The following is a 25,187-nucleotide window of genomic DNA, read 5'->3' as shown; positions in this document are numbered from 1 at the left end:
GTTGTTTGGGTTTCATCTTGTTCACACAAGATTCTCCTTGTGTGAAAGGGTCAGTAAGGTGAGGTCTGCTTCTCCCAAGCTGCTCTCAGACCTCTGATCTGAGACTCACTCTGTGGCCTGCACGGGGCAGAATGCTGTGTTTGATGTTCCAACACGTGTGTAGCTTTTCTGTTGTTTGCTTCTTCTATAGGTTTGAGAAAATGGCACAAGGTTGTAAGAAGGACATGGACATCCTACAGCTTGCACGAGCTCAAGGAAAGGATCCTCCAAGCCACCACTTTGAGGAAAGAACCTTTAAAATGATAAGGTGTGGAATAACTAAGGGATTTCTCAGGCAGGCTGGAATGAGTTTTCTGGTTTGTGGCTCTGGTTTAGGAACTGTGGGCTTCAGCAAACTTGGGTTGCACATAGGGTCAGGCTCAGTATCCCTGAAATGACCCTGTCAGCAACTTAAATACAACGTAGTAGTTCTTCAACTTCTCTTCTGGGTCATCATATCACCAGCTTCATTTCTTATATTCTGCTGCTTCTGTCACTCTTCCTTCCTCTGTATTTCTCCCTCCACCGTGTTGCCTTTGGATTTTGTTCATGGCATTTTTCACTATGTCCCAGAGGTGGTTTTTATCTCAGTTTGTGCTCTCTCCTTGCTCTCTTGTAATTTATGATGTTCATCTTTGTGCCTTGTCACAAAAGGTCTGACAAATACAAGTAGCATCCTGATCTGGCAGTGGCTCAGGTGGTGGTGGACTCCTGGGATGAACAGACTCTTTTGTCTTTATTTTTTCACAGGATATTTTCTGAGCTCAACAGCACAGAAATGCACCTTCTTATTGTCAGGGGAATAAACCTGCCAGCTCCATCAGGTATGTGCTTAAAAGGGTGTGTAGGGTGTGTGGGCTTTCTCCTGAGTAGATAAGTAATGGGGAATGAGATTCTTCTACCTCTTGAACAATCAAGACCATTGTAACCTTTACTCATTAAAACAAAATAATCAGGTTTCAGGCTCAAGCTCCCCAAAAAGCTATAAACAGAGTTTAAAAAAAACAATCAATCAAAAAAAAAACAAAGAAGAAAGATAATCTGGAATAACTTTAAATTGTCCTGGGTTTTCTCATAACTGGATCATAGCTTAAGTGTCATGTTTATCTCCTATTTTGTTAGGAGATAAAGGAGATAAGGGTTAAGGAGGTGCCTTAACCCTGCACCACCTTAATGTGTAGTGACCCCTTGGTAAACAGGAGTTGCTCCTCCAAACATTACTGCTTTTAGTCTTTTTTTCTGGAAGCTTGGAAGCCATCTGTGCTAGGCTGTCTCAAGACTGACAGAGGCATTAAGGAGATGTTTTCCTTTCCAGCTTTCTATGGGTTTTGGTTTGATGGATGGGTTTTTAAGTTGTCAAAGAGACAAGAGATGAGTCCCACTGAAACGAGCTGCTGGGTGCTCTTGAAAATCCTGCTCAACATTACAGATGGGGTGACAATGTCTGTATTGGTTGGGTTTTGTCTCACTCAGGTGTATCACCAAGAGATTTGGATCCATTTGTGAAGTTTGAATTTCACTACCCGAGTGCGGTGAGTGTGTGTATGTGTGTCCTGGCTCTTCTGTCCCTCAGCCTGGGACCCTTGCCTTATTAGCTTGTGAGGGCTTGTGTAGGTTTTCCTCTAGAAAGGGAAAACACTTCTAGGACTACTGCCTTAATGTGTTTAAGGGTCATTTAAATGTGGTGTTGGGGGATATGGTCTAGGGGAGAACTTGGTAGAGTAGGGCTCGATGATCCAATGATTTCCAACCTGAAAGATTCTATGATTCTACTGTTGGACACCTCTTGTAGTTACAGAAATGGATTGAAGAGGTTAATCTTTGACCTCAAGTAAATGCACGTGACCCCTGGTGATTTAATTAGCAAATAGATACGTGCATGTCTGGAGAAAGCACTTAGACCATACAAGTTTCTTGACCTTACTAATTAATACATATATTTATGTGCTTTATATATATTTATATAATAGGTATACATGTATATATTGCTCCTTTCCTTGAAAGTCTTCAGTTTCAATCATGTACCCCTCACCTTTAAAAGCAGTTTCTGGTCTGACAAACACTGAAACCATTGACCTAGGAGGGCTGGGTAGTCTTCCTGTCAGTACAAGTGCCAGGGCTCCTGCTGCTTTCCCAGTAGGGCAAAAAAAAGTTTGCTCTTACAGGACTAATACTCCTGTGAGAGTGAAGAATCCATATTTTTACCTCCTAATAAATTTTACAGCAATTTCACTCAAATAAATTTGGTTAGCCATGAAAAATTGGTGGTGGTCAGATTATGTTTGGGTTTAGGTCTGAGTTAAGAGGGGTCTTACTGGTGGAGTCCCCCCCACATTAGGGTGGCTGAAAACAGAATTGGTCTGAGAGAATAATTATCTGGGGAATAAGTAAGAATAAACATAGTTGAATTTAATCTATTTCTCTTTGGTTTTAAAAAAGCCAGATATCTACTGGCTTTTTTTTTAGCCAGTAGTTAAATACAACACCTTTCTCCATCGTAGCTGAAATCAGTTTTGTGCAGTAGCTGCAATAATTAGGCCACGTTGTCCTTGTTCAGTCCCCAGGGATTTAGTTTGTACTCTGCTTTAGGTTAAAAGTTAATTCATTTTGGTGGCAGATAGATTGTCAGGCAAAATAATAGTAGGGCAATTCCCTGAACAATTTGTGATGAATTCCTTTTGTAGCTTATTATTCCAGCTAATGCAGAAGGAACAGAATTACTGTGTCATGGAATGTGCAGTTTATCTCAGGTAGTTTAACAGCCACAGTTGGTACCTTTATGATGATTGGGTTGGCTCGAGTGTGCCCAGGTAGCTTATCTGTGGCTCTTAATTTAATTTAATGTAATTTAATGTAATGTTTTGGCTTATTCTTTATCCAGTATTATACATGTGACCACAATGAAATCTAAATATTTCAGTTTTGAATGCAGTTTTCTTATCACTCTAATAACCTAATCTGGTAATAAAAATGATTACTTCTATGTATTTTGAAACAGTGCCTGATGGTTTTATGTAATGTGTGTCTCTTTTAATAGGAGCAACCTCAAAAGAGTAAAACATCTGTAATTAACAATAACAATTCTCCAGGTTAGTACATTTTCTGGGACAGAGGGAAAAATGTTGCACCTTAGGAATTACTGGAGAGTACAAACTATTCTCATACTGTGAATGAGGCTGGAGGGCCTCCCACCACCCTTTTTTTCTTCTTTCTTATGAAGGGGTTTGTTGAATGGTGAAGTCCCACTGTGCTGGCTGGTTTTTTACCTTCATCCCAATATTGGTGTTAGAGATCAGTGAGATCATCAGTCATGCTCCAGCTGTTGCTGTCAGCCCTGCTGTGAGATGGGCCAGATAAATAAATTTTCTTTATTAAATAAGTTAATTATTAATTTTAGTTTCTCCATAGATATGTCTTTTTCAGTCAGATTTTGTCTCCTGTGAGATTGCCAGTTCTGTCCTGAGTTTTGCTAATCAGCATTTCTAAATCCAACAAAGTATCATTGCAGAAATTGATTTATTAAGACAATGTGTCTTGGAACCAACTAAAATAATTCCTTTGTTCCTTTTGAAAAGTACCCCTTTGTACTTAGCCATTAAATACTGCTATTAGACTCATCAAGCATTTTAGAAATAATCATCTTGCACTCTTGACTTCAGTTTATTGCTGTATTATTTTTTTCAGTTCTTGCAGTAAGCCATTTAGTATCAAAACAACTTTTGAATTCAGCATCCAAATTACCAGGTGTGAGTTTATTTCAAAAGAGAGACTTTTGAGCTTATAGATCACAAGTCCTGAAACTCTGATACTCAGAGCTGTGTTTTCCCAACTACTTGGTCTGCACTTGCTGAGCAGCCACTTAGCTGTAATGTTGGGTTCCCAGGCTGACCAGCAGAGAGGGGTGCTCCTGGGTAGCACTGCAGAGAAGTCTTTGAACATGAGCTGCACAATGTCATGAGACTTTCTGACAAAAAGGTCTCCTGTGGCATAATTCTTGTCATTCTCATCAATGAAGCTGGTGTTAAATCAGTATTACTTACATTATAAAAACAGCCTTTTCCAGTCATTCCAGCCTTCCAGTGCTTTTTCTTTATTATTTTGTACCTTTTTCTTAGCTATAGACACTGCTTTATTGCTGGAAGGCATAAAGTTCCCCAGTTTTGGCTCTCCAAAACTTGCTGTCACCTTCTGGCTCTCCTGCAGTTGGGTTTCTGTCCCTGTAAAGTGGGGATGAACTGCACGGGGACAGTAATGACTGGAATAACCTCCTGAGAAGGAGGACATGAAGTATCTTTCACAAATGGGCCAAACCAAGAGAAACAGAGGTCTGAGTGTGTGTGTGTGTGTTACAGAGCACTGTACGTGGTGTGACTTTTCACAGCTTATTTCCATTTTTTTGTGCCCTGGCTGTAGAATATAACCAGTTGTTTAAGCTGAACATCAACCGGAATCACAGAGGTTTCCGACGAGCCATTCGGTCCAAAGGGATTAAATTTGAAGTGTATCACAAAGGGTAAGTCTGCAGTTGTCCCCCCTCATTGCTTCTCTGGTAGCACTGGAAAGCAGTGTTGTAGCTGAAATTGATGAAGGACAATCTTTAAGCTTGCAACAAGGAGCTGTCTAGTTCTCATGTCTGAGAACATCCTTCAGAATGTGCCTGAACTCTGTATTTCACCCTGGTGGGGGTGAAAAGAAGGCAGAATTTCACAGAATGGCTCAGGTTGGGAGTTCAGTGAGGTTGGTTCGTAGCTGGCAGATGAGTTGAGGATGAGTCCATGAAGAGGAACTGATGAGACTGAGAAGGTAATGATTCAACTTCAGATTGTTTTGATTCTTGCCCAGTCTGGTGGTTTTAGTCATCAGGACTAAATCTAAATGTTTTCTGGAATAACTGCAGAATAATGAAGTACAAGTGGCAGCAAAACATGAACAGCAGTAAAGCACATGGCAGATGATGGCAGTAGTAGTGCTGTGGTATTGTGCCTGTGAAGAATGATAGAAATATTTAGTGAACTGCTAGCAAACTCTTAGACTTTCTTAAGAGAGACTCCCCTCACCTCGGAGATCAAGGTGATGAGATGGATGTTAATAATGGGTAACATTCAGGGAAATCATTCTATCTCTAGATTCATTACTGGTTTATTAAAAAATCAGTGGCCTTTATTCACTAATCCCTTCTCGGTTGTGATCCATGACTTGGATGAGATGTTAGATAACCTGGTTTTTTTCTTGGTGGCTCTTTGTACTGTTCTTTTTTCTCTTGCTGGGACCTGCAGAAATGATCCAGAGGTTCTTTGAGATGCAGGTTTTAATTTGCAAACTAAATCCCTTTGGTTTTACTCCAGATCTTCCACATGTCTCTCCACTGAAGCAAAAGCAGATTTTCTTAACTTTCTCTGTCAGTCCTGCCTGCTCTTTTGTTCAAAATTTCATCATTAGAGATCCTACCTCTTTGGCATAGCACTGTTAGGTGTTTACATTTTTTTAAAACATTTTTCCTTATCTTTTGCATTCCACTGCTCATATGGGGAGTATCTTCTTCTCTTGCCAGCTGGAACTGTGCTTGTGTTTGAAGTCTGGGCTCAGGCTTAAGTTCCCTCATTGGAAACACCTTCCAGTGATTCATGAGTTGTATTCCAGCTCCAGATTGTCCTTTGACTGGGTTGTGTCTTTCCTGATGCTGAGTTAATGTTTGTTTTCTTCCTAGAACAAGAATCTAACAAGTTCAATAGAAAGCTTGTTTCAGGGTTGGGGTGGAGGTGGCAGTTACAGTGAGCAAATAGCAAAAAGGAAGGAGAAAAGGAAAAAAATGCCCATTGATCACCTCACCCTGGCCATCTTCTCAGGAGAAAGGAGGGGATTAAATGATCCAGGCACTTTCATAAAGCCTACCTGCTCCCTGTCTTTCTTCAGGATGATAAATGGGTAACACTTTGGAAATGCTTGTAGATTATCAGTTTTGGGGTATTTGATAGCTCTTTCACCATATACCAAGAATTATTTTCTCAGTGAGCAAAGGAGACTTCTTTCAGGTCATGTATATATTAAATTTCAGTTCAAAAAACACTTTCAAGTAAAAACCCAGCAATGCATTTTTCCAAAGGAAAAGTCTCTTCTTAAACCTCTCTAAAAGCTTCTGAAGATAAAAGGAGATTTCCCCAGAGCTGTTTCTGCAGTCATGGCCTAGAGCAAGTTCATATTCTTCACTGCAACCCCCCTAAAACTGATCAGGGATGAACCAGTCTTTGTTGTTGCTTGAAATATAAAATGGAAAAAAATGCTTTAAAAAAATACAGTTAGAAAAATTGCTGGTTCTTTTTAAGTTTATGAACAAAGTGTCCAGCAAGCTGCAGTACAGTTATGTAATCCTTCATTTTAAGGTGCGTGTGAAGTAAAGGAGTTATTCTAGCATGTAAACTAATAAAGTCTGAACTTTTCTAAATGATTTTGTGAGTCTCATAGATGGAGACTACAGTCTCATCTATGGAAGGCTGACAACTAAATTCATAGCCATTGTGTCTGGAGGAAGCTCTATCAGCCCTTCAGGTACTTGGCATTTTCTTTGCTGCAGCAATTTAAAAAAATAAAAAGCAATGTGAACAGTGGAGCTGGAGTCTTCACCTCCTTCAGCAACAGGTTTTTGGGAGAGATGTACTTCCAACAGTGACTTGCTGCACATTCCAGTGCACTCAGTGGTCTTCCAAATTCTCTGTCCCTTCTAGAAGTGTCCCAGTTCCCTGGTGTGAGCTCACTGCAGCTGGGGCTAAGGGTACCAGAGCATTGTCCTCCTGATCTATAGAGACTGGGGTGGTATATGAGCCCCACAGCATTCCTGATGCTACTTCTGAACACATGAGCCAGAAAGTGAGGTTAAATTCTGGGTGACAGGTTCCTTATACTGCAGCTGGTATGAGCTGTTTGTAGAATAGATGAATAAAGCCATCACTGAGGCAGTGGATGTGGGGAAACAACTGTTACCCCATTGCAGTCACAGGTTTTAGACAATCATAGATATTCACTGGGAAGGTGTAGGCAGTGATGGGGTCTGTGTGCTGGTTACTGTTGCCACAGAGGGTGTGATCATGAGGTTCCATATAATAATTTCCAGAATTCTCCTTGCATGTGCTGAGTCTTGCTTGATAATACCTTAATATCTCTTACGGACACCAGGAAGAAGGGTGGATGTTTTGAGGTTGTTTTTTTGTTTGTTGGTCTGCTTGCTTGTTTTTTTTCTAAATGGCATAATTTATTTACTCTCTGAATTCTTGTCTGATTTCCTGTTTAAATCATGGCAGGCATGGCTGGTTGGAAAAGTTGTTGTTTTCCCTGCAGGACAGAAATGCACTGCTTAATTTCAGCAGATTAGAAATTCTCAAATTACAGTTCTTGACCACTAAAACTACCAGTATGAAGGTGAATCAAAACAGTAGCCAAAATGAAATGTTCTTACTTGCTGAAGTTGAGTGCATTGATTTATCAAAATAAACCAGAATGATTCACATGGCTTTTTCCTAATACATACTTTGCCCAAAGCAGCATGAGCCTGTGAAATGTTTGTTTTTCTGAGGGATGCAGCTTCCTTGGAAAGTTTTTTCAGCCTGTTCTATTAAACACCCCACTGCAGAAGATCACTGCCTGTCCTGGCTGTTAGGCAATTCTCCTTGGTCACTCTGTGCAGGAATGACTGCTGCTGCCATTCCAAGTGTTAGTTGATTGTTTTTCTTCTACTGTTGGCATCTTTATTTTGGTTGCAAGAGAATAATTAAAAAATAAGTGCATCCATATCTTGTCCTTGTAGTCTGGTTTGCCAAGAGTTTGCCCCTTGCAGCCTGGTTGGCCTATAGGATTCCAGGAGCAGGTCTTGACTCATCCTCTTGGGTGCAAACAGTGATGATCTCTTAGCTGGCTTTCTCTTTAATGTTCTGAAAAACCTTATCCATTCAATTAAGGAAGTTTTCTTTGAAACACAGGTCCTTTTTCAGAAGTGACAAGCATGTGGGGACAGCACATTTAAAGCTGGAGAAGCTGGAATCAGAATGTGAAGTTAGAGAGATCATTGAGGTATGACAAAGGGGAAATGGATATTTGCACTGTATAAATGTATCTGTGTACAAGTGACAAGTTTGTACTGGATGAGTTTGATAAACCATGGGCTGTTCTTTCTCATCTCTTGAAAGCTGTTTTAGCTGTGATCATTCTGGTGCTGGGAAGTTCTTGGGGGCTCTTTTCTGCAAATTTTCTGTAGCAAGACAGTTTTCTTTGTTTATTTGATTGCCAAAAATATTTGTGTCAGTAGCTAACAGATCCAAAGGGTTAAGTGAACACTTACAGGGTGGCTGGAGAGCTGCTGTGAGATCCAGTAGAAGATCACCAAGTGGAACTTTAAAAAAAAAAAACAAAAAACAACTCCCTTGGGCTGCATCACAGACCTGCCCAGAGCTCCACTGCCCTTGGCATCCCCGAGCTGCCCCCTGAGTCCATTTGTCTGCCAGCAGAGGTGGCACAGCCTCTGGTGCTGCTGCCTTGCACAGGCTGCATGGGGCACCTGCTCTGCTAAATTATGAACCACAGAATCCAGGGTTCCTCCCAGCATTGCAGTCACCTGCAGGTGATCTCTGTAATCTTTTAGTTTGACTGTAGACTGACCTTTTCATTTGTATGTGCCCTAACTGCTCTTCTTTTCATGGTTCTTTCAGATTTTTGATGGCAGAAAGCCCACTGGAGGGAAACTGGAGGTAAAAGTGAGACTCAGGGAGCCCCTCAGTGGTCAAGATCTTCAAACAGTAACAGAAAACTGGCTGGTCCTTGAGCATTAGCTCTGTCTGAGGTATGAACACTGCACCTAAAGATGGTCTGCCCGGAACTTGACAGGGCTGCAGATAAACTCTGCTTGAATAATGTCTTTTGCTGACATTGACCTAATTACATAGCTCTGGCTTTGATACCATTCATCTTCATATTTGTAGTGGTGAGTTGACATAATTTCAGAAACGAGGTTACAGAATCTCTGTTTAGTTTGTGTATCAAAGATGCTGTTTCACAATCACTTGAAATACAGAGAACTTCTAGCATCACCCATATTAAGAATAATAATTAGGAAAGACTGACAGGTATTTTCTAGGAGGAAGGGTGTTTTCTGTCCATCCTCCTTGTAAGCAAAAGAATTTTTCAGAGTTAGCAAGGACCCTTCCCTAGCAGAAGCTAGAGAAGGGCATTTTTTTGTCCTGTGGAAGTCTGCTTGGCTTCATCTGAAATGAAGGCTGGTGGACACAGGTGCTGCTTCTTGATACTTGAGACTTCTACAGGAGGAAACTGTACAGTTTTATACAGGCAGCTTGAAGAACTGTGCCTGGTGCCCTCTGTGCTCACACCAAATACAGAGGAGGAGGAGCTGTGTGCTGTGTTTCAGAAGGATACAAGCAGCAGGCTTCCTCTTCTTGCCAGGCTCTACAGAAAAGGCTTGGGTTTGGAGCTTGTCCTTTTCTCATGCTCTGCTTTGTAGGTATCACAAATAAATACCAAATATTATGCTGTCTTTTTAAAAAATAATTTTCTACATAAAATTCTGATGAGTTGGACACAATCACTGCTACCTTGAGATGTAGGTTCTCACTTGGGGTGTTCTTGGCAGGGGCCTGGCCATGTCAATCCTCCTCAGCAGGTATTAGTTGTGCTGTGGTGGCCTTGCTGCAGAAGCATGGAACAGACCTGCTTTATAACCTCAGAGTCAGGCTGTGAGGGCCATATCTGAAGTAGCAACTTGGCCTTGTGCCATGACACCAAAGCATTTTCTTATTGCTGCAGCTTAATGATTTTGCTCCGTTGATTTTTTTAATTTTGTTTTTTCTTAGTTGACCACCCACATCAACATTCTACATGTAACATGACCTTGAATTGTGAACCTGTTAAGTACTGCATCAAGTAATTTGGTTATTCTTTTGTTTCTTTGTTTCCCCAGATCCATGGGAATGCTCAAAAGATGTGGGATGAACATATGTAGAAAGATGCTGCTAGCTGCAAGCACCAAAGACGTTAAAGAATGCACTACTGACCCTAATGTCTATTTTGATAACAGCCATAGTGCTTATTAATAATTTTAAGGCAAACATAAGGCTCTGGAGATTTGCTGCTGCAGGGGACTGTGAGTTGTCTACACAAAATAGACAGAATTGCCTTAACGTGGGACTACTAAGGTAGCACCAGGAGGAATGTTGGGATAACTATGCAGAGTGGTGCGTGAAAAGTTCAGCCCCTTAACAGTGTCCTGAGGCAGTGCAAAAACTTTTCAGTCAAGTCACAGGTAAGACCTTTACCTGAATTCATCCTCCAGTGTACAAGCAGCCAACGTGGTTCAGTGAGCAGCCTGCTATTGCTTTTTCTGATCTCTCATCAAGGCCTGTCTGGGGTTGGTTGGTTTTTTCTTTTCTTTCCTAAATTAGAGGAGAGAGAACTCTGGCAGCAATCAAGCAGCAGCCTGTCCCTCCTCTGGGTGTTCAATGGGATGTTGCCTTTCAGAGGAAGGGATTCAGAAGCAAGAGACTTCTTAGCATCAGGTGTTTACAGATCTTTATTTTTGTGCTGGCTACCAGTTGTCTGCCATGCTTGCTGCACGGCTTGTTCAGTGCAGCCTGGTACTGTGCCTTCATCCTTTTTTTTTTTTTTTTTTTTTTTAATTCAAAGAAGGAGGAAAAAAAAGTATGCTAAGCTCTGCTGCTTTCCCAAATGTTCCTTGTATTTTTACAGAAATAGGCTTTTACAGTTCTTCCAGGTGATGGGGAAAAATAGCCACTCTTTTGTCACGTAGAAAACCAGATTATGACTATTTTTGGGAATGCTTTTGATCGGCAGCATACAGAAAAATGGTACCAAATATGTTGTGTTTTTAAATCTCTGTCAGCTAAGAGGAATGAGTGATCTCCAGGGAGAGGAGGTGCCTGTGCTAGGGAGTCAGAGCACTCCTGCACCAGCTGTTCTTAGGGAGGGCAAGTTTGTAGACAGAAGAGAGTCCAGACAAGTAAGGCAGCACTGCCTCTGTCTTCCTGAGCACACGAAGACAATACAGTGTTTAGTTTTTAATTTCAATAAATTTAATATACAAAACTACATGTTGAAAATAAAAATATAATATGCCGTTTTTTTGCAGTGTTAACTAACTGAATTTTAAAAGTACAATTTATTTTTTTTTCTAAAACAAGTACTCATTTCTTAACAACATGGTAATTAAGGTCATTTAAAAGGCTATGGTTGAAGCAAACATGTCAGTCACCAGTTGATAGTGTTTTGCACAAAGAGAATCCAAACCTAAAAGACTTTTTTGGGGCGAAAGAAGATAAAAGATTTTTCACCTTTCCCTGCTTTGTTAAGTGTAACAATACAACTTCAGGTAACTGGAAAACCACTGCTGTGGCCAAGCTGGGAGTGCAGGCTCCAGAGGGGAGGAGATTTTGACTCAGTTTCTGGAACACTCTCCAGACTCTGCCTCCTGCTTGCAGCAGGGGTGTCCCAGCACACGGAGCCTGCAGGGGGAGTCGGAAGGTAGGAATGGGGCTGGGAAGAAGGGGAGGTGGCACAGCTTGGGGGTTCTCCAATCCTGGAACACAACGTGAGCTGCATTAAGCCAGCCCCCTTGTCCCCAGGGCCTGAGGTAAGGTGTCAAACACTTTGGCGTTACCTCTTGCTGGCCAGCTTTTATTTCTGGAGTTGGACCCCTGTTCTCTGGCTTACCTTCCACAAGTGCTGGGTGGGGGCAGCTGTTGTTTGCAATATTGGATTTATTAGATTTGCTTTTTTTTTTTTTTTTTTTTCCTAAAAAGCGTTAGCCATTTATTCACAAATGCACTCTGTACATATACTGTGCTGTCTTTACATAAAATACATTGCTATGTGTACAGTTACCTTTTTCCTTTGCCCAGCTAACCCCGTGTATCTGTTTAAAAAATATAGCATCAGTCTCACAACAGCCTTGCACTTCCCTTTGTGTTTGGAAGGACACCTGTGTCACATACAGTAAAACCAAAATCCCTGCTGCACCCACCAGAACTGACTGTGAGTAGGGACAGTCTGAGGTCTGAGATTCTGCCTTCACCCTAAGGTAGCCCCTCTCTTCTCAAATTAATTTTCTGTATAGACAGGAGGGGGGGGAACCTTCACACACACACACCCCATCCTGGGAGGGACTCAAACAGCTGCTTTGCATGGCTATGGCTCAACAAACCAAACCCCTTCTCCTGCTTGCAGCTCTTTCCACTGGTTAGCAGCTTTCCATGGAGACAGTAAGAATATGGAACCAGAATTCCCTCTGGCTGATTCTCAGTTCCAGCTTCACAACCTCTTGGCAGATGTGAGCAGCTGCTTTCCTTACTAAAGCCCTCTCAGGTGAGACCAGGAGCACTGGGCCAAGTGCAAGTGTTCAGAGCTGACCACAAAGCCTTTTTTTTTTTTCAGCAGAACATGCAAAAACAGCCACTCTACACTTTTTATCACAGGTAAGCTTTTACATGGTGCTGCTACTATGGAGTGCAAGCTGTCTTGGATTACATGACACTAGCATTACACTACAGCATACAGCAAGGAGGAGACTTAAAAGCTGCCCTGGGTGTTACTTGTCTTTTAAAAAGCAGGACCTACTGGGGAAGAGGAGTGAGAGATAACTGCACTTTAGGGCTAGGATTTCCTCTGCTTCATCCCAATCTGTAAACAAAAGGACAGAATAGCAGAGTTACTCTAGGAGATTACAGAAATCTGCCAAGGTGATGGGGTTTTATAGTAAATAGAGGGGGGGAGAAAAAAGAAAAAAAGTAAACTAGCCTATTACACAGAGAGAACTGCAGTTTACATAATTCTGCTTTCAGAGAGGTGCCAGCCCTTCTGCTGGGCTCAACACAGACACAGATGTAGTTGTGGCTACGTCACCTTCCTGTGTCTCTCAAGGGCTACTCCAGATGCATTTCAACCAAAAAAATCTGGTCAAAAATAATGTAAACGTTACTTTTTAATGTCTACAGAATAACCACAAACAGCATTAAGATGAGGTCAGAATGGAGGTTCTTGCTTGTTGTTGCTTACATGTCCATCTACAAACAGTACAAGGTTGGAGTTTCCACTTTTTATTTACGCCCCAGTGATCTCCGCACCCGTTTGAGCATTTGGAGTACATGACTGTAAGTCTTTAAACATGAGCATTTTTCTAAACAGTAACAGAAGTGTATTAGCTGCAAGGATAGCATAGCCATGTTGTAGTATAGAAGCTGCCCTGATCCTCTCTTTGTTGACAATGCATAGAAGATTTAGAATTATGGAACAACTGTCCCTCCCTCCTCCCCCCCACCCCCCCCACACCTTCCCCAGTAGTGTTAACAAAAGCTTAATTTTCCAGTTTTAAAGTGCAAATGATTCAGATACAACTGCTGCTGGAACAGGTCTGAACAGAAAATGAAGTCCTCTTTATGAGATGTTTTCCAGAATATAAAAGATGAGCTCCATTATGACTGGCCCCTCACTCAGCTGACATGCCCCTCCATGAATCACTGGAACTAAGGCACTGTCCAGGTCATTCATGTATTGAGAGGGCAGTGGCTGTCCATTACTCCCAGCTTGATAACCAACCTAAAAAATACAAAGAGTGGGGTTTACAAATAATAGAACAAGAGGCTGTGGTTCAGGGGGGCAGTCAGGCAGGAGGACAAAGCTGTGGCTGCTGCCCAGGGAAGTCAGCACCTGACAAGGCTGTAGCAGGCAATAAAGCAGCTTTTCCACTCATTTTTGTCCTTCTGTATGTTTGCAGTGGCTGCCTAGACAAAAGTAGCCTTTTTTTTTTTTTTTTTTAAAGGCTTTGTCAAAGCAGATCATTCAGTTCATCAGGAACTGCAACCTGCTTACCAGATTAAGTCACAGAGTATTTAAAAGCTGGTTGATCCTGAGAACACATCCAGCCCAAGACAAGGCCAGCTGGGCTGCCAAGAGACCCTTGTCTCTGCTTGTAGCTTTTGCTGCAGAGCACTCTCAAGGGGACCTTCCATCTGCTTCTCTGCCTCACGTCCAGGGTGATCTTTTAAGACCCCCCATGCTTGGGAACAGTGTGGTGTGCTCACCCCAGAATGTGTTTAATTCACTCCTGTCTTTAACTTCTGCTAAAAAGGCCAATTCAGAGTCTCCTCTGAGCCTGTGAGGCTGCTCACAGGACTGAGTACAGAGCAGGTGCTGCTAGTGGCATATGGGGGTCAAGCCTGGTGTTAATTCAGGCTGGGCACTGCCTCTCTAATTTTAACAGATGGCTCAAAACACCCAGCAACAGCCACTGCCTCCAGCTTAGCATCTGGTGTTGGTATTTCTTTAACCACGAGAAGGGTTGAAGTGTTAGGTTTCCTTTTTGGAGAAAGAACAATAGAACCAACACCCCCTCCCCAGTTACACCAAAGCTATTTAAGACTTACTTGATCTGAGTCAAGTGTAACACGCAGCCCAAGCTTTGTCATTCCATCTTCTTTCAGCAGTTTGAGATGAGGACGGAGAGCTAAACAGAAAGCCTTGGCCATGTTTTCAGTCAACCTGCTGTGATCTGCTGGGTCACTCAGGCCATTATGTTGCTCATCATTTTCCAGGAAAAACACCTGAAGGGAAGTTAATGTAAGACACAATACTTGGCTTGTCCAGAAAATAAAGTTACTGAGATGCCATTTAAACTTTTTACAAATGCAGATTAAAGCAGGGCTGCTCCAGGGACACCAGCAAAAGACCCTGAGGACAAGCCAGCTTAGGGGGCATTAAAAAAAAAAAACCAAACCCAAGCAACAAACAAGCATCAAAAGATAGATTTAAATAGTCACGTTCTCAAAAACCTCTCAGTTCTGGTCAGAAGTTTCACTGTGGTAATTCACTATGTATTGCACATATTTTTAAATTAAGAAAATGCTTATAAATAGATGTTAATTCTAGAAGATTCACATTTTTAGTACAAGCCATCCCAGCCTACATATTTGTACTGTTGTTGTCACTGAACTTGTCCCTGTTGAGCCCAGCTGACCTGGGAAAAAGGGATCCTAAGGTGTAAGCTGTGGAGTAATTATCATGGTTCCTCCTGGGCAGGTTATGTGAAACCATTCAAGAAATCTTTCAGCATTAGCATTTGTGTGCTGGCAGAGTCACAGCTAACATCAGCCATGCCAGCAGTTTCTTAATGGAGCAGATGCTGCAAGTGATTTATGCCACAGCAACTTCATTTTTAGCTTGCAGCGTTTTTAAAAAGGTGGCTCAAAATAACTTTTTTAAAAAAAGAAAAAGATATTCACTATTAAAAAATCTTGGTTTTAACACAAATGCAGATTAAACCAACTGTTACCTTGGGTAACACAGTGAGCAAAGATTTTTCTTGCTCCCCATGGGTTACACAACCCTGTGTGAGAGGTGGCCAAGGCAGAGAGGGCTGCACCACATCAGTGATGTGATACTCTATGGTGCATGGTGCCGTGCTGACTCTTTCCTTGCAGGCAGGAAAGGTAATACAGGCTTGTTCTGAAGAATTGGCTGCCTTAATTCTGGTGAGTAGGAAGGGCAGATCTATAGAAGATGAGGCAGAATCCCAAAACCCCAAGGTGGTTTCCATGCCTTACCTCTGTCCACCGAATGACCTTCCCATTTGCCTTGTACTCTGAGCCATGAAATATCTTCACACTTGTTATAGATTCCATGGATTTGCCATCAATAGGGCTCACCACCCTGTGAAAAGCAGGGAATAGCATCAGCTCTGACTCAGCTGAAGTCAGGAGCTGAACAGAGACCACTGCAAAAAAAGAACTAAATGAGGAGCAAAGGGCAGCTCCTCGGCTACACCTGCACCCTCCAGCTGCCTCACTGCAGGATTTTTTATAACTGGGTGTTGTGGATTTCAACAGCAATGTACTCAGTAGCTGAATGGGGCACAGACTAAAATGAGCCTCAGAAGAGAACCCAAAGGCTTCTCATTGATGTGATACACAAAATGGTGCGGATGGTGCTGGGTGTAGCTCCTAACAGCCTCTCCCTGGAACGGGGTCCCACCAGGCTGAGCAGGAGGGAACACTCCCTGCTGACCCCTCCAGCCCAACCCATGACACCCTTCCTGCTCAACAGACACAAACCAGCTGCAGGAGGGACTCAAGTTCTCAAGAGAGCTTTGCACCTGAGCACCTGTGCTAGCACAGCAGTGAGGTGTTTCATACATTTTTATTCATCTGTAACCTTCAGTGCAGGCCGGACACACCTGAGACACTGCTTACACAGCCTGGGATTTAGTTACAGAACCTAAGACTGACCTGCAGAGCCTGAAACTAAGGAAATACCCTGCTTTCTAGATGGTGATTCCTTAAGCATTGTATCCAGCAGCACAGCACTTGTACTGCCATAAATATTTAAGCTGCCACATGCACCTTTCTTCTGGCTTAACTATCCAGAGCCCAAATCCACTGTTGATGTTCAGCAACTTTATTTCCAGCACTACTTAATGCAACCTAAGCACCAAGAGAGAAAAGTGACCACAGTCTGCTGGGTTCAGCAGTGAGTGTTGGAGGCAGATTAGTGGTTTCCAGTAACTGGATATTAGCAATAGCAAAAAATCCATAGCATTGACAGCTTTCTAAATTGATGCCCCAGAGCTCTGATATCTCAATTCCATTACATTTAATTGCATCTTATCACTCCAAATAGAGGCACAGACTTGTAATTCCCACTGATTTGAAAATTCATGCACCTCAGAGGTTCAAGTAAAATTAAGAAATACAGTCAAGCAGTCACTGTTCAGTGTCAAGCAATTGCTCCTCTACTTACCCCTTACTGAAGTTTTTATCATCTTCCACCCACTGAATGTGAACGTGTTCCTGAGGCTCTTCAGCATCTACTTTGCCACATGTGATGGTGAAGTCTTTCATCTCTCTCAAGGCCTGTCTCAAGGAGTCCATGTTCTCAGCAGTTATCTGGACCATTACTCCATCTAGGGAACCAAGAAATCCTCGTTAGCCTAGATAAGCCACACTGAACAGAGCCTATATTAAAAAGGAAAAAAAAAAGGCAAACATCCTTTCTCTTTTTGCAACAGAAAGGTTAAACAGCCACTTAAAGAGCCATTGGCAGCAGCACAACATAAGACCATTTCTGACCTCAGATTCCTAAAACACAGCACTGATAAATGCTGAGTACAAAAAAAAAAACCAGCCTGGAGGAGGCTCTGAGGTGGCTTCCAATATCTGAAGAGGGCTCACAACAAAGCCAGAGTGAGGCTTTTTGCACAGGGGTGTAGCAGAAGGGGCAATGGTTTAAAACTGGGAAGAGGGGAGATTTAGATGAGGTAAGATGAGATATTAGGAGGAAATTCTTTACTATGAGGGTGGTGAGACCCTGGGACAGGCTGCCCAGGGAAGTTGTGGCTGCCCCCTCCCTGGAAGTGTCTCAGGCCAGGCTGGAGCAGTCTGGGCTGGTGGGAGGTGTCCCTGCCCATGGCAGAGGGGTTGGAACTGGATCATCTTTAAGGTCCCTTCAACTCAAACCATTCTGTAATTCTGAAACACAAGGATGACATGAGCTCCATGTACAGTAAAGTCAGCCTGAGACCTCTGGACACCCCTCAGAAACCCCATGTAATGCCCCCAGCAACTCAGCTGTCACCTCTGCTGGCACTGGAGGCAGCATTTCAGTGGTGACACTTCTCATGACATGGGCAAAAGACACAGAATTTGGACTGGGTCAGTGTAAACATGCAGTGTCCTTGCCTGAATCCACCTGCACCTCTGTCTGGCACTAAACTAAAATTCAGGCACAGCAGATGGTGTGAGAGGGTTTGACTGCAAAGCTCTGTAGCTCAGCTAACAAGCAGTGGTGGCTTTCAAGCCAGTGTGCACAGCTGGCATTTATTGCTGTGATGTGACAACTGGTAAAGGAGGAACACATCAGAGAGGTACCAGCTCAACAAACTGGATCTGTCATGTTCTCCTCTGCCCACGTGTAAGCATCTAAACAGTGCACACTGATGATCCTGCACAATCCAGAGCTGTCTGGGAACAGAGTAAGTCTAGCAGAGCTTCCTCCCCTGGAAGAAATTCCAGATTTCTTAGGCTCACAATTATCCTAATTCAACCCAAACCAACAGACTGATCACAGGCTCACAAGCCAGGTATTTTGTATCTTACCCTCATTTTCTTGTGTCCCTGTTCTACAGCTTCTGGACAAATTCCTCATTAAAGGAAACAGGGTTATTTTGACTCAAAAGTAGGCTAAAGCTGAGGCAGCAGCATGATTCAAATGCCCCAGGCAGAACAGCAGAGCCCTGATAACCACAGCACTGAGCTGTGTGCTTTGAGTTCAGCTCTTACCTTCTACTATACTGGATTTGGCAAGGAAGCCTGAAGAGGCTTTTAAAGCTCCACTGAACACGAAGAAGCTGGCACCAGTCACTGCAACAACAACAACAACAACAACAGGAAGAGGAGTGATTTAGTGAGGGTTTTGTCAAAGCAACACCTTACAGGAGCATCAGGTATCACAGCTCTATCATCCAGAGGGGTGATTAATCTAAATCAGGACAAAGGCTGCTTAGAATTCTGGTGACTGCAGCAAACATCACGGGCTTGGCTTTGGAAGGGCAAATCACCTGATTATTTTCTAAACTAGACAACAGTTTTGTCAACTGTAATGAGAGCTCATATTTCATTCCCCACACACACCTTTAAGTATCAGGACTACTAATTTAGGGTAGCCAGGTACCTAATTACCTTCTTAAAGATCCCACACAGCTGGCAACTATTGTGAGTGAGCTGTTTATGGGTCACACTAACATCAACCCACTGGCAAGGACACAGCTGAAAGCCACCTGACTTTTAAGCAAAATTCTTTTAAATGACCACTTAAGCAACATGGAATTCTTATGGAAATCCCTTTTCTTGTCCCACATGTAAACTGCAAACTCACAAAACACCATCAGTCCTGAGTGACATCCCATACCAATGTGCTCACTGCTGTGACAGGAGATACTCACAAACTATAAAACTTGGCCTCTGCCTTGCTTGTTCTCATTTGGAGATTGTATGAATGTAATTGCCAGAAATTTTCCCCAAACCCACACTATGGAAATTCTCAGCACACTGCTGCTTTCAGCCTACTCTAGAAAAATAAAGCCTGGAGATTAGAATGTCTTAATGGAGGTGAACACAAGGAGTTTCTTGAAGAAGCCTAAATAAAGTGCTGCTGTTGCTGGTTATTCCTATTTACCTTTCCCTTGGACTAAACCTGATCTTCCTCCTTTCACACAGCACTGGTCAAGCACAAACAACCCCAGGCTCAGCTGCAGTCTCCATGCCCACCCCAGCTCTCATTACTAACACAGAGATGTTGCCTAAGCCAAGCTGCAGCACTGCAGCCTCTGGAGCTCCACAAGTCCTGAGCTACATCGTGCAAACAGTGATTTATGTCTGCTTCATCTGTGAAGCTGCCAGAAGACCTCTCAGACAAATCCAGCACAGCATCATTGACCTAGGGCAGCGTGATGGGGACTGTGCACAGGATGGAAACCACAAGATCATGGAGAAGGAATCACCAAGAGGGCAAAGGGCAGACAGAGCAAGGTCTTCCTGCTGTTCCTCATTGTGCAAACCCAACACGACTGCAGAAATGCAGACAAACCCAGCTCTGCCTGGGATGATGTTCAGGGAGTCACAAAGGGAACAGCCCCTGGTGAATCCCCCTCCCCCTTTCCCCTTCCTCCTTACCCTTCCTGGCCTGGTTATGGATGCTGATGGCCTGTGTCTGGTAATTCCCATCATCGTTCTGCACACACACCAGATGTGAGTCTGCTTTCTCATTGAAGCAGGCTCCCCCTGCTAGAACATGCTCGTTGGATTTGTTCATGGCTTTCATCATCTGCAACAAAAAAAAAAAAAAAGAAATGGAAAAATTACCTTCTCTGTCAAGCAGTGCCATGAACAGGTGACTTCTGGAACAGTTTAATCAGAGAGGGATTCTCAATGGGCTTGTTGTATTCTTATGCCAGAATTTTAGCATTCTGACCCATAAACTGGTTTTGAAAAGAGGGTTCAGGTCTTCCATCATCTCCATGCTATGAAGTGTCACCTTTTATCTAATTAGGATAAATAGTGTAAGGGTGCTGAGCTATGGGTTGAAAAAGCCACTATCTCTCAACTGTTTTAACAAATTCACAGGGGGAAAAAAGAAAAAAACCCCAAACCAACACATTAGAAAAACTCTGGGAGGAAATATCTGGCTTGTTTACACAATTGCTCTGGACATAAACCATGAATGCTGCCTCCACGGGTCAGCACCAGACTGGCACTCAGAGCACTTCATCCTGGTTCTGCCAGGACCAAACACCAAAGCTTTTGTGTCTCTGTGCTTGCCCTGGGGAACTGGGATCCATGCTTCCATTTTGAAGACTTTTTTACAAAGATTCTATTGAAAATAATATATTCTTTTAAAAAAATATTGTAATTCTCTGTAAAGGAGGCCTCCAAAAAGCATCCAACAATTATTTGTGATGTATCTGCACTTCATGTTTGCTGATTAATGATTATTTAAAATACACCTGGTTACATGCCTTGACAAAATATTCTTGTAAATTATACAGCTTCTTTCCTTTTCTCCTCTTATTCCTCTACATGGAAGCTCAGACTATGAGATTTTTTTGATCCAAAAAGGAAACAGGGAGTCTTCAATCACTGGAATTTGTTTAAAAAAAAATATATGTTTGCTTTAAAAAAAAAACCAAACAAAAAATGCACAAAAACCCCACAAACAAACAAAAACCCCCAAAGCAAATAAACAAAGGACTAATTAAATGACAACCCCCCCTTCAATGAACACTTGGATGAGAAGGAAAAGGCTGAATTATTTGACATCCAGTAACAACATTCATAGTCCCATCCTCAGCCTCCTGCAGCTGATGAGCATGTGTGCCATACACAACACATTTGGCTCTCTCAGTCTAACACAAAACCTTAATTACAGAGCCAGGAACACGAGCTGATGCTCACTACTGGCAAACGTGCATAGGTGTAATGCTTGGGGAGGAAACTTAATTAAGATTTTGCTTCAGACAACAGTGGGTTTCATTATCAAGTTTATCGTGCCATGCTGCAGGAACAAGATTTTAGCTCAACAGCAACCATCTGCATGGAGCCCTGGAGTTGCTGTTCCTCTAAAAAGAAGCAACTGGACATGGCAACCAATTTAAAAATGTCAGTCACCTTTGCTGAGGGAATCAACAGGCAGCCAAGTGTCACTATAAGGTGTAGGAAATTTAAGTAATTATGAAGCTAAAATATTAATTTAATAATAAAATTATACATTAATACTTAATTTGTTAATTACCATCTGATTTCTCCACATTTAATCCATCCACGAGATTTAAAGCAAGTTTTTCATTTTCTAGAGAGTTTGAGTGACACTCTTCTAATTAAATCCTGCTTTACATGAGAAAAAGAAGTAAAGGTCTTGTCGTTTAATTCATCTTAATTCAAACCATACTCAGATGAGAAATCTCTGGTAATTCAATCTTTCAACTGGATTGCAAGCAATAATGTTACATAAGTAACACTTTCTCCACTTAAAAAGCAGAATCCTTGCTTCACCCTGGGAAGAGAACCCCGGCAGGATGCAGATTTTGCTCAGCTGCACATCAGGGATGTCCTCACAGCCCAGCTTAGTGCAAAGTCCAGAACAGGACTGAACCTCTTGCAAATGCCAGGCACAGCTAACACTAAATTGCTTCTTGTATTTAATTCATGCAAACTTTACTGACCTTTCCCATTTCCTCACAACTGCACCAAGAATTAACACATCTTTTAACAGCTCCTTCTTTCTTCATCAGTTTCATCTTTTTTAAACTTCCCTTAAGAACACTTTTTTTTCCAGTTACTTTCACTCTTAGTTTACTCAAATTCTTCTTGCAGGGAAATTCTCTTTGAGATAAAACTTCTCTTCTGCTCTGATACTACAAGAACTTCTACAAATAAAATTTTGCCTACCAGCTTTGCTCTCCCCCAAAATCCAGAATACCAGGCTACCCCCTTCTCTTCAGACAGACCACAAAATCAATCACCTTTTCCACTGCTCTCTTTCCTTCAAGTATTTTGTCACTCACCTTTCTCTGCAAATCCTAAAGACACTGATGGATTTTCTAACACCAGAAATCACCTGTGAGATTCTAAGATGTGTTTTACATAAAATAAACAGCAATCCAACAAATACTAATAACTGCTGCATGTGTGCACAACAGAGATGAGAAAATCTAATATACTTTTTCCTCCTCATTTACAAGTGTGAAGTTTGTCAACTTATTTGCTCAAATTAAAACAATATTTCCTCTTATTTGCAATTACACTTCATGTAAACTGAAAAAAAAAAAACCCAAACCAGTGTAATAGTTTAATTAGTGCTGAACAGAACCACATTTTTTCTATGGAGCTGCCCTCACCTGCTCTCAAAACATCTCTGCATCATGCATTTATCACTTGCTTTTGAGGCAGTTTTCCCAAGTGGTACTGAATAAAATTCCTTTAGATCCCAGGTCCTCCAGCCACAAAGAAACTGTGCACAAACACATTTGTCACAAGCGTTACCTCATTGTATCTGTTGCTAGGGATTTTGATGCTGGTTTTCCTGACTTCCATATCAACCACTAAACCTTGGACCACTGGCAGCGTGTACTGGTAATTTCTGAAGTCCTGGTAATTAAAACAAGTTTTTAAAAGTTAGGTATCATCATCACTAAACACTGTAGGTTCCATAACCATCCTAGTGATTACCAGTTAGCCCATTTTAATCAGTGACTGAAAGGCAGGGAGGGAGGCAGACATCACTGCCTGTAACCTCAAAGGACACAGATGAAAAAACATCATCATGACTGTGAGGCATTTCACTGATTTTCTTCAAAATTAATATTCCCCAGCTTTGAATGTCAGCACTGTATGTAAGAAAATCTGCTCTCTCTGTTCTATTACTGGAAAGAGTTATTACTTTTTCTATCAACGAAATTAAGTCATGCATCAAAGAGAATTTTCTACATTGAAAACATTAGCAAAGGAGGAAGAGCTGATCACTTCAGCTGAAGCTCTGTGTAATCACAGAGCTGGGACTGCACCCTGTGATGACCCAGCACTTCTGAGGAAGGCATCTGAGCAACTCCTGCACCTGCTGCTGGATCCAGACATTCTCAGGCAGCCAGGGTTTGGCTGCTGATTTGGGTACTTTTTTAACTATTTCACCATTTTGTTGGAAGCTCCAATCCAGATTCAGTCCAAGACCCTTTATCAGGAACAGCAGGCACCATCACCCCAAGGTGATTCCCCAGGGCATCTTCTAATCATGCCAGCTGCTCTCTGCAGCAGGGGTGCTCCCCACACAGAGTTCTCCCCACACTGAACCCTTCACCCAAATGGTTTGGGTGCAAACTCAGCCCCAGCACTTACTGCAAGGAGGTTCATAATCGTGTGTCCTGTCTCTCCAAACAGGGGCTTGCGAAATCTGACACTAAAAAGTGGGCATGGATAAACTAGGAGAAAAAAGAAAAAAAAACAAACAGGAAAGATCAGATTCCAGTTTGCATATTAAGACTCTACAAAACCAGGCTTGCATACAATCCCCTCAGTTGCAGAGAGTAAGCAGCAGCAAAATAAAGAGATTGGAAAAGAGAGTGGATTTTAAAAAGGAAGAGGGAAGGAGGGTTTAACCTTACAAGTGTGACATGGCTCCTTGCCCACCATGCCAGAAAAAAAGAGGAAGAACCTTGTTGAATGCTTACAAGTGCCACACTGCAAGAGTGAACCCTGGCTTTTTGGACACTGATTGCAAATATGACTTTTCTCAATGGTTTTCTGTAGTGAAATGAGGCAACCAGGTGCCACTAATTACCAGGCAGTGGGCATGAGCTTGTGTTAAGCCCACCTGTGCCTGATTAGGGCGGGCCCCCACTGGCATGAGCAGGATTAGGGGGCCAATAAAAGGCCCTAATCAGGCACAGGTGGGCTTAACAAACTCATGCCCACTACCTGGCAATTAGTGGCACCTGGTTGCCTCATTTCACAACAGTTTTCTCGAGCTGCTTCTGGGAAATGGCTTTTTTTTTATGGCCATCCTGCTGCTCTCCACTACAGCATCACAAGCCTTTAGCTCCAGTGGGTGACATGTGACATTCAAGCCATAATACTGAGAATAATTCATTTTCTGTTTTCATAATTTCCAAAGAACGTGGCCAGTTCTCTTGACATGAACATGTCAAAAAGAATTAAAATTACATTCATGGTATGTCAGCCATTCCTTGGCTGGCTTAAGCATATTTGTAAAACATCTATAACACAACTCCAAGTGCAGTGTGTGGCTCTGGCTGCATTACATTCTGTTGCAGCAGAAGCCATAACAGTGCTTGAAACATGACTCATGCAGTGAGATGCAATGCCAGGGTTCTAAACACATGATCCAAGGAAGGTTCCCAAACTGTCCTCAGGCAGACACTCAGCCTGACTTCCCAAAATGCTGCACAGCTTCACAGTTCCCAGTGCAGTCAGTCAGTCAGTCAGAAGGGGCTGCAAATGCTCAGCAGGTTTGAATAACATCACCAGGATTTCCTGAGAGAAATGAGCTCCAGCTTCTCCAACACTGATGGCCTGGAAAGCATCAAAGCTCCTACACAACACACACACACACACACACAGAGCTTCCAACTCATGCCCCGAGGCACCAAGGAGTGCCGAGTTTCCAGAGTTTGTCACCCTGGCTGCATAGAGCAGCTCAGCAGCATCCTGGATGCTCTGAATTCCCAGTTCTTGAGCTGCAAAGTTGATCTGCAGATGGTCAGTAAATGTTTTCTGGAGGTCAAGCAACCCAGAGTGACTCCTGCAATCAGCAGCATTGGACAAATGGACAGAACCTGACCATTCCTGCAGAAAAGAGGGTGTATCCAAGGAAACCTGGGACAGAAATGCAGCCACAGCTGTCGCAGCACAAGTGAATGTGCCTGAGTCCAAGCCACAGCTATGGGAGTGACTCAAACTGCAGCTTCCCAACACATTCAGAGCTGCTACTTCTGTCTGTGCATCTCAAAACGTTTGTTTCTGTGTTCAAACCCAGATGTCACACCCAAAACATGAGCATCTTGGTTTGTTTTCTGATGGGAA

The 25,187-nt window shown here is 42.5% G+C and overlaps 2 protein-coding genes across 7 annotated transcripts in view; one reads left to right on the top strand and one right to left on the bottom strand.

The window, feature by feature from the left end:
• Window positions 1–11,843, top strand: part of CC2D1B (coiled-coil and C2 domain containing 1B) — a 32,992-nt gene extending 21,149 nt beyond the window's left edge. For 5 of the 6 annotated variants that reach the window (XM_030454830.1, XM_030454832.1, XM_030454833.1 and 2 more), the window contains 8 exons: window positions 191–307; window positions 790–863; window positions 1,513–1,571; window positions 3,077–3,128; window positions 4,453–4,552; window positions 8,010–8,100; window positions 8,736–8,866; window positions 9,998–10,012. In XM_030454830.1, coding sequence (XP_030310690.1) covers window positions 191–307; window positions 790–863; window positions 1,513–1,571; window positions 3,077–3,128; window positions 4,453–4,552; window positions 8,010–8,100; window positions 8,736–8,855 — 613 coding nt within the window. In that variant the 3' untranslated portion in view covers window positions 8,856–8,866; window positions 9,998–10,012. Of the gene's footprint in view, window positions 1–190; window positions 308–789; window positions 864–1,512; window positions 1,572–3,076; window positions 3,129–4,452; window positions 4,553–8,009; window positions 8,101–8,735; window positions 8,867–9,997 lie in introns of all 6 variants that reach the window. The other variant, XM_030454831.1, reaches the window with a different exon arrangement.
• A 4-nt stretch (window positions 11,844–11,847) lies between these two features.
• The window catches only part of ZFYVE9 (zinc finger FYVE-type containing 9), a 60,682-nt gene continuing 47,342 nt past the window's right edge, over window positions 11,848–25,187 (bottom strand). Inside the window, 8 exon segments of the mRNA XM_030454837.1 lie at window positions 11,848–13,644; window positions 14,472–14,648; window positions 15,648–15,753; window positions 16,840–17,002; window positions 18,378–18,458; window positions 19,770–19,920; window positions 22,635–22,739; window positions 23,484–23,566. Of these exon segments, the coding sequence (XP_030310697.1) occupies window positions 13,483–13,644; window positions 14,472–14,648; window positions 15,648–15,753; window positions 16,840–17,002; window positions 18,378–18,458; window positions 19,770–19,920; window positions 22,635–22,739; window positions 23,484–23,566 (1,028 nt within the window). The 3' untranslated portion in view covers window positions 11,848–13,482.

Source organism: Calypte anna, chromosome 8, assembly GCF_003957555.1.
Source record: "Calypte anna isolate BGI_N300 chromosome 8, bCalAnn1_v1.p, whole genome shotgun sequence".
In the NCBI taxonomy this organism is placed as follows: domain Eukaryota; kingdom Metazoa; phylum Chordata; class Aves; order Apodiformes; family Trochilidae; genus Calypte; species Calypte anna.
This window is presented reverse-complemented; position numbering and strand designations above follow the sequence as displayed.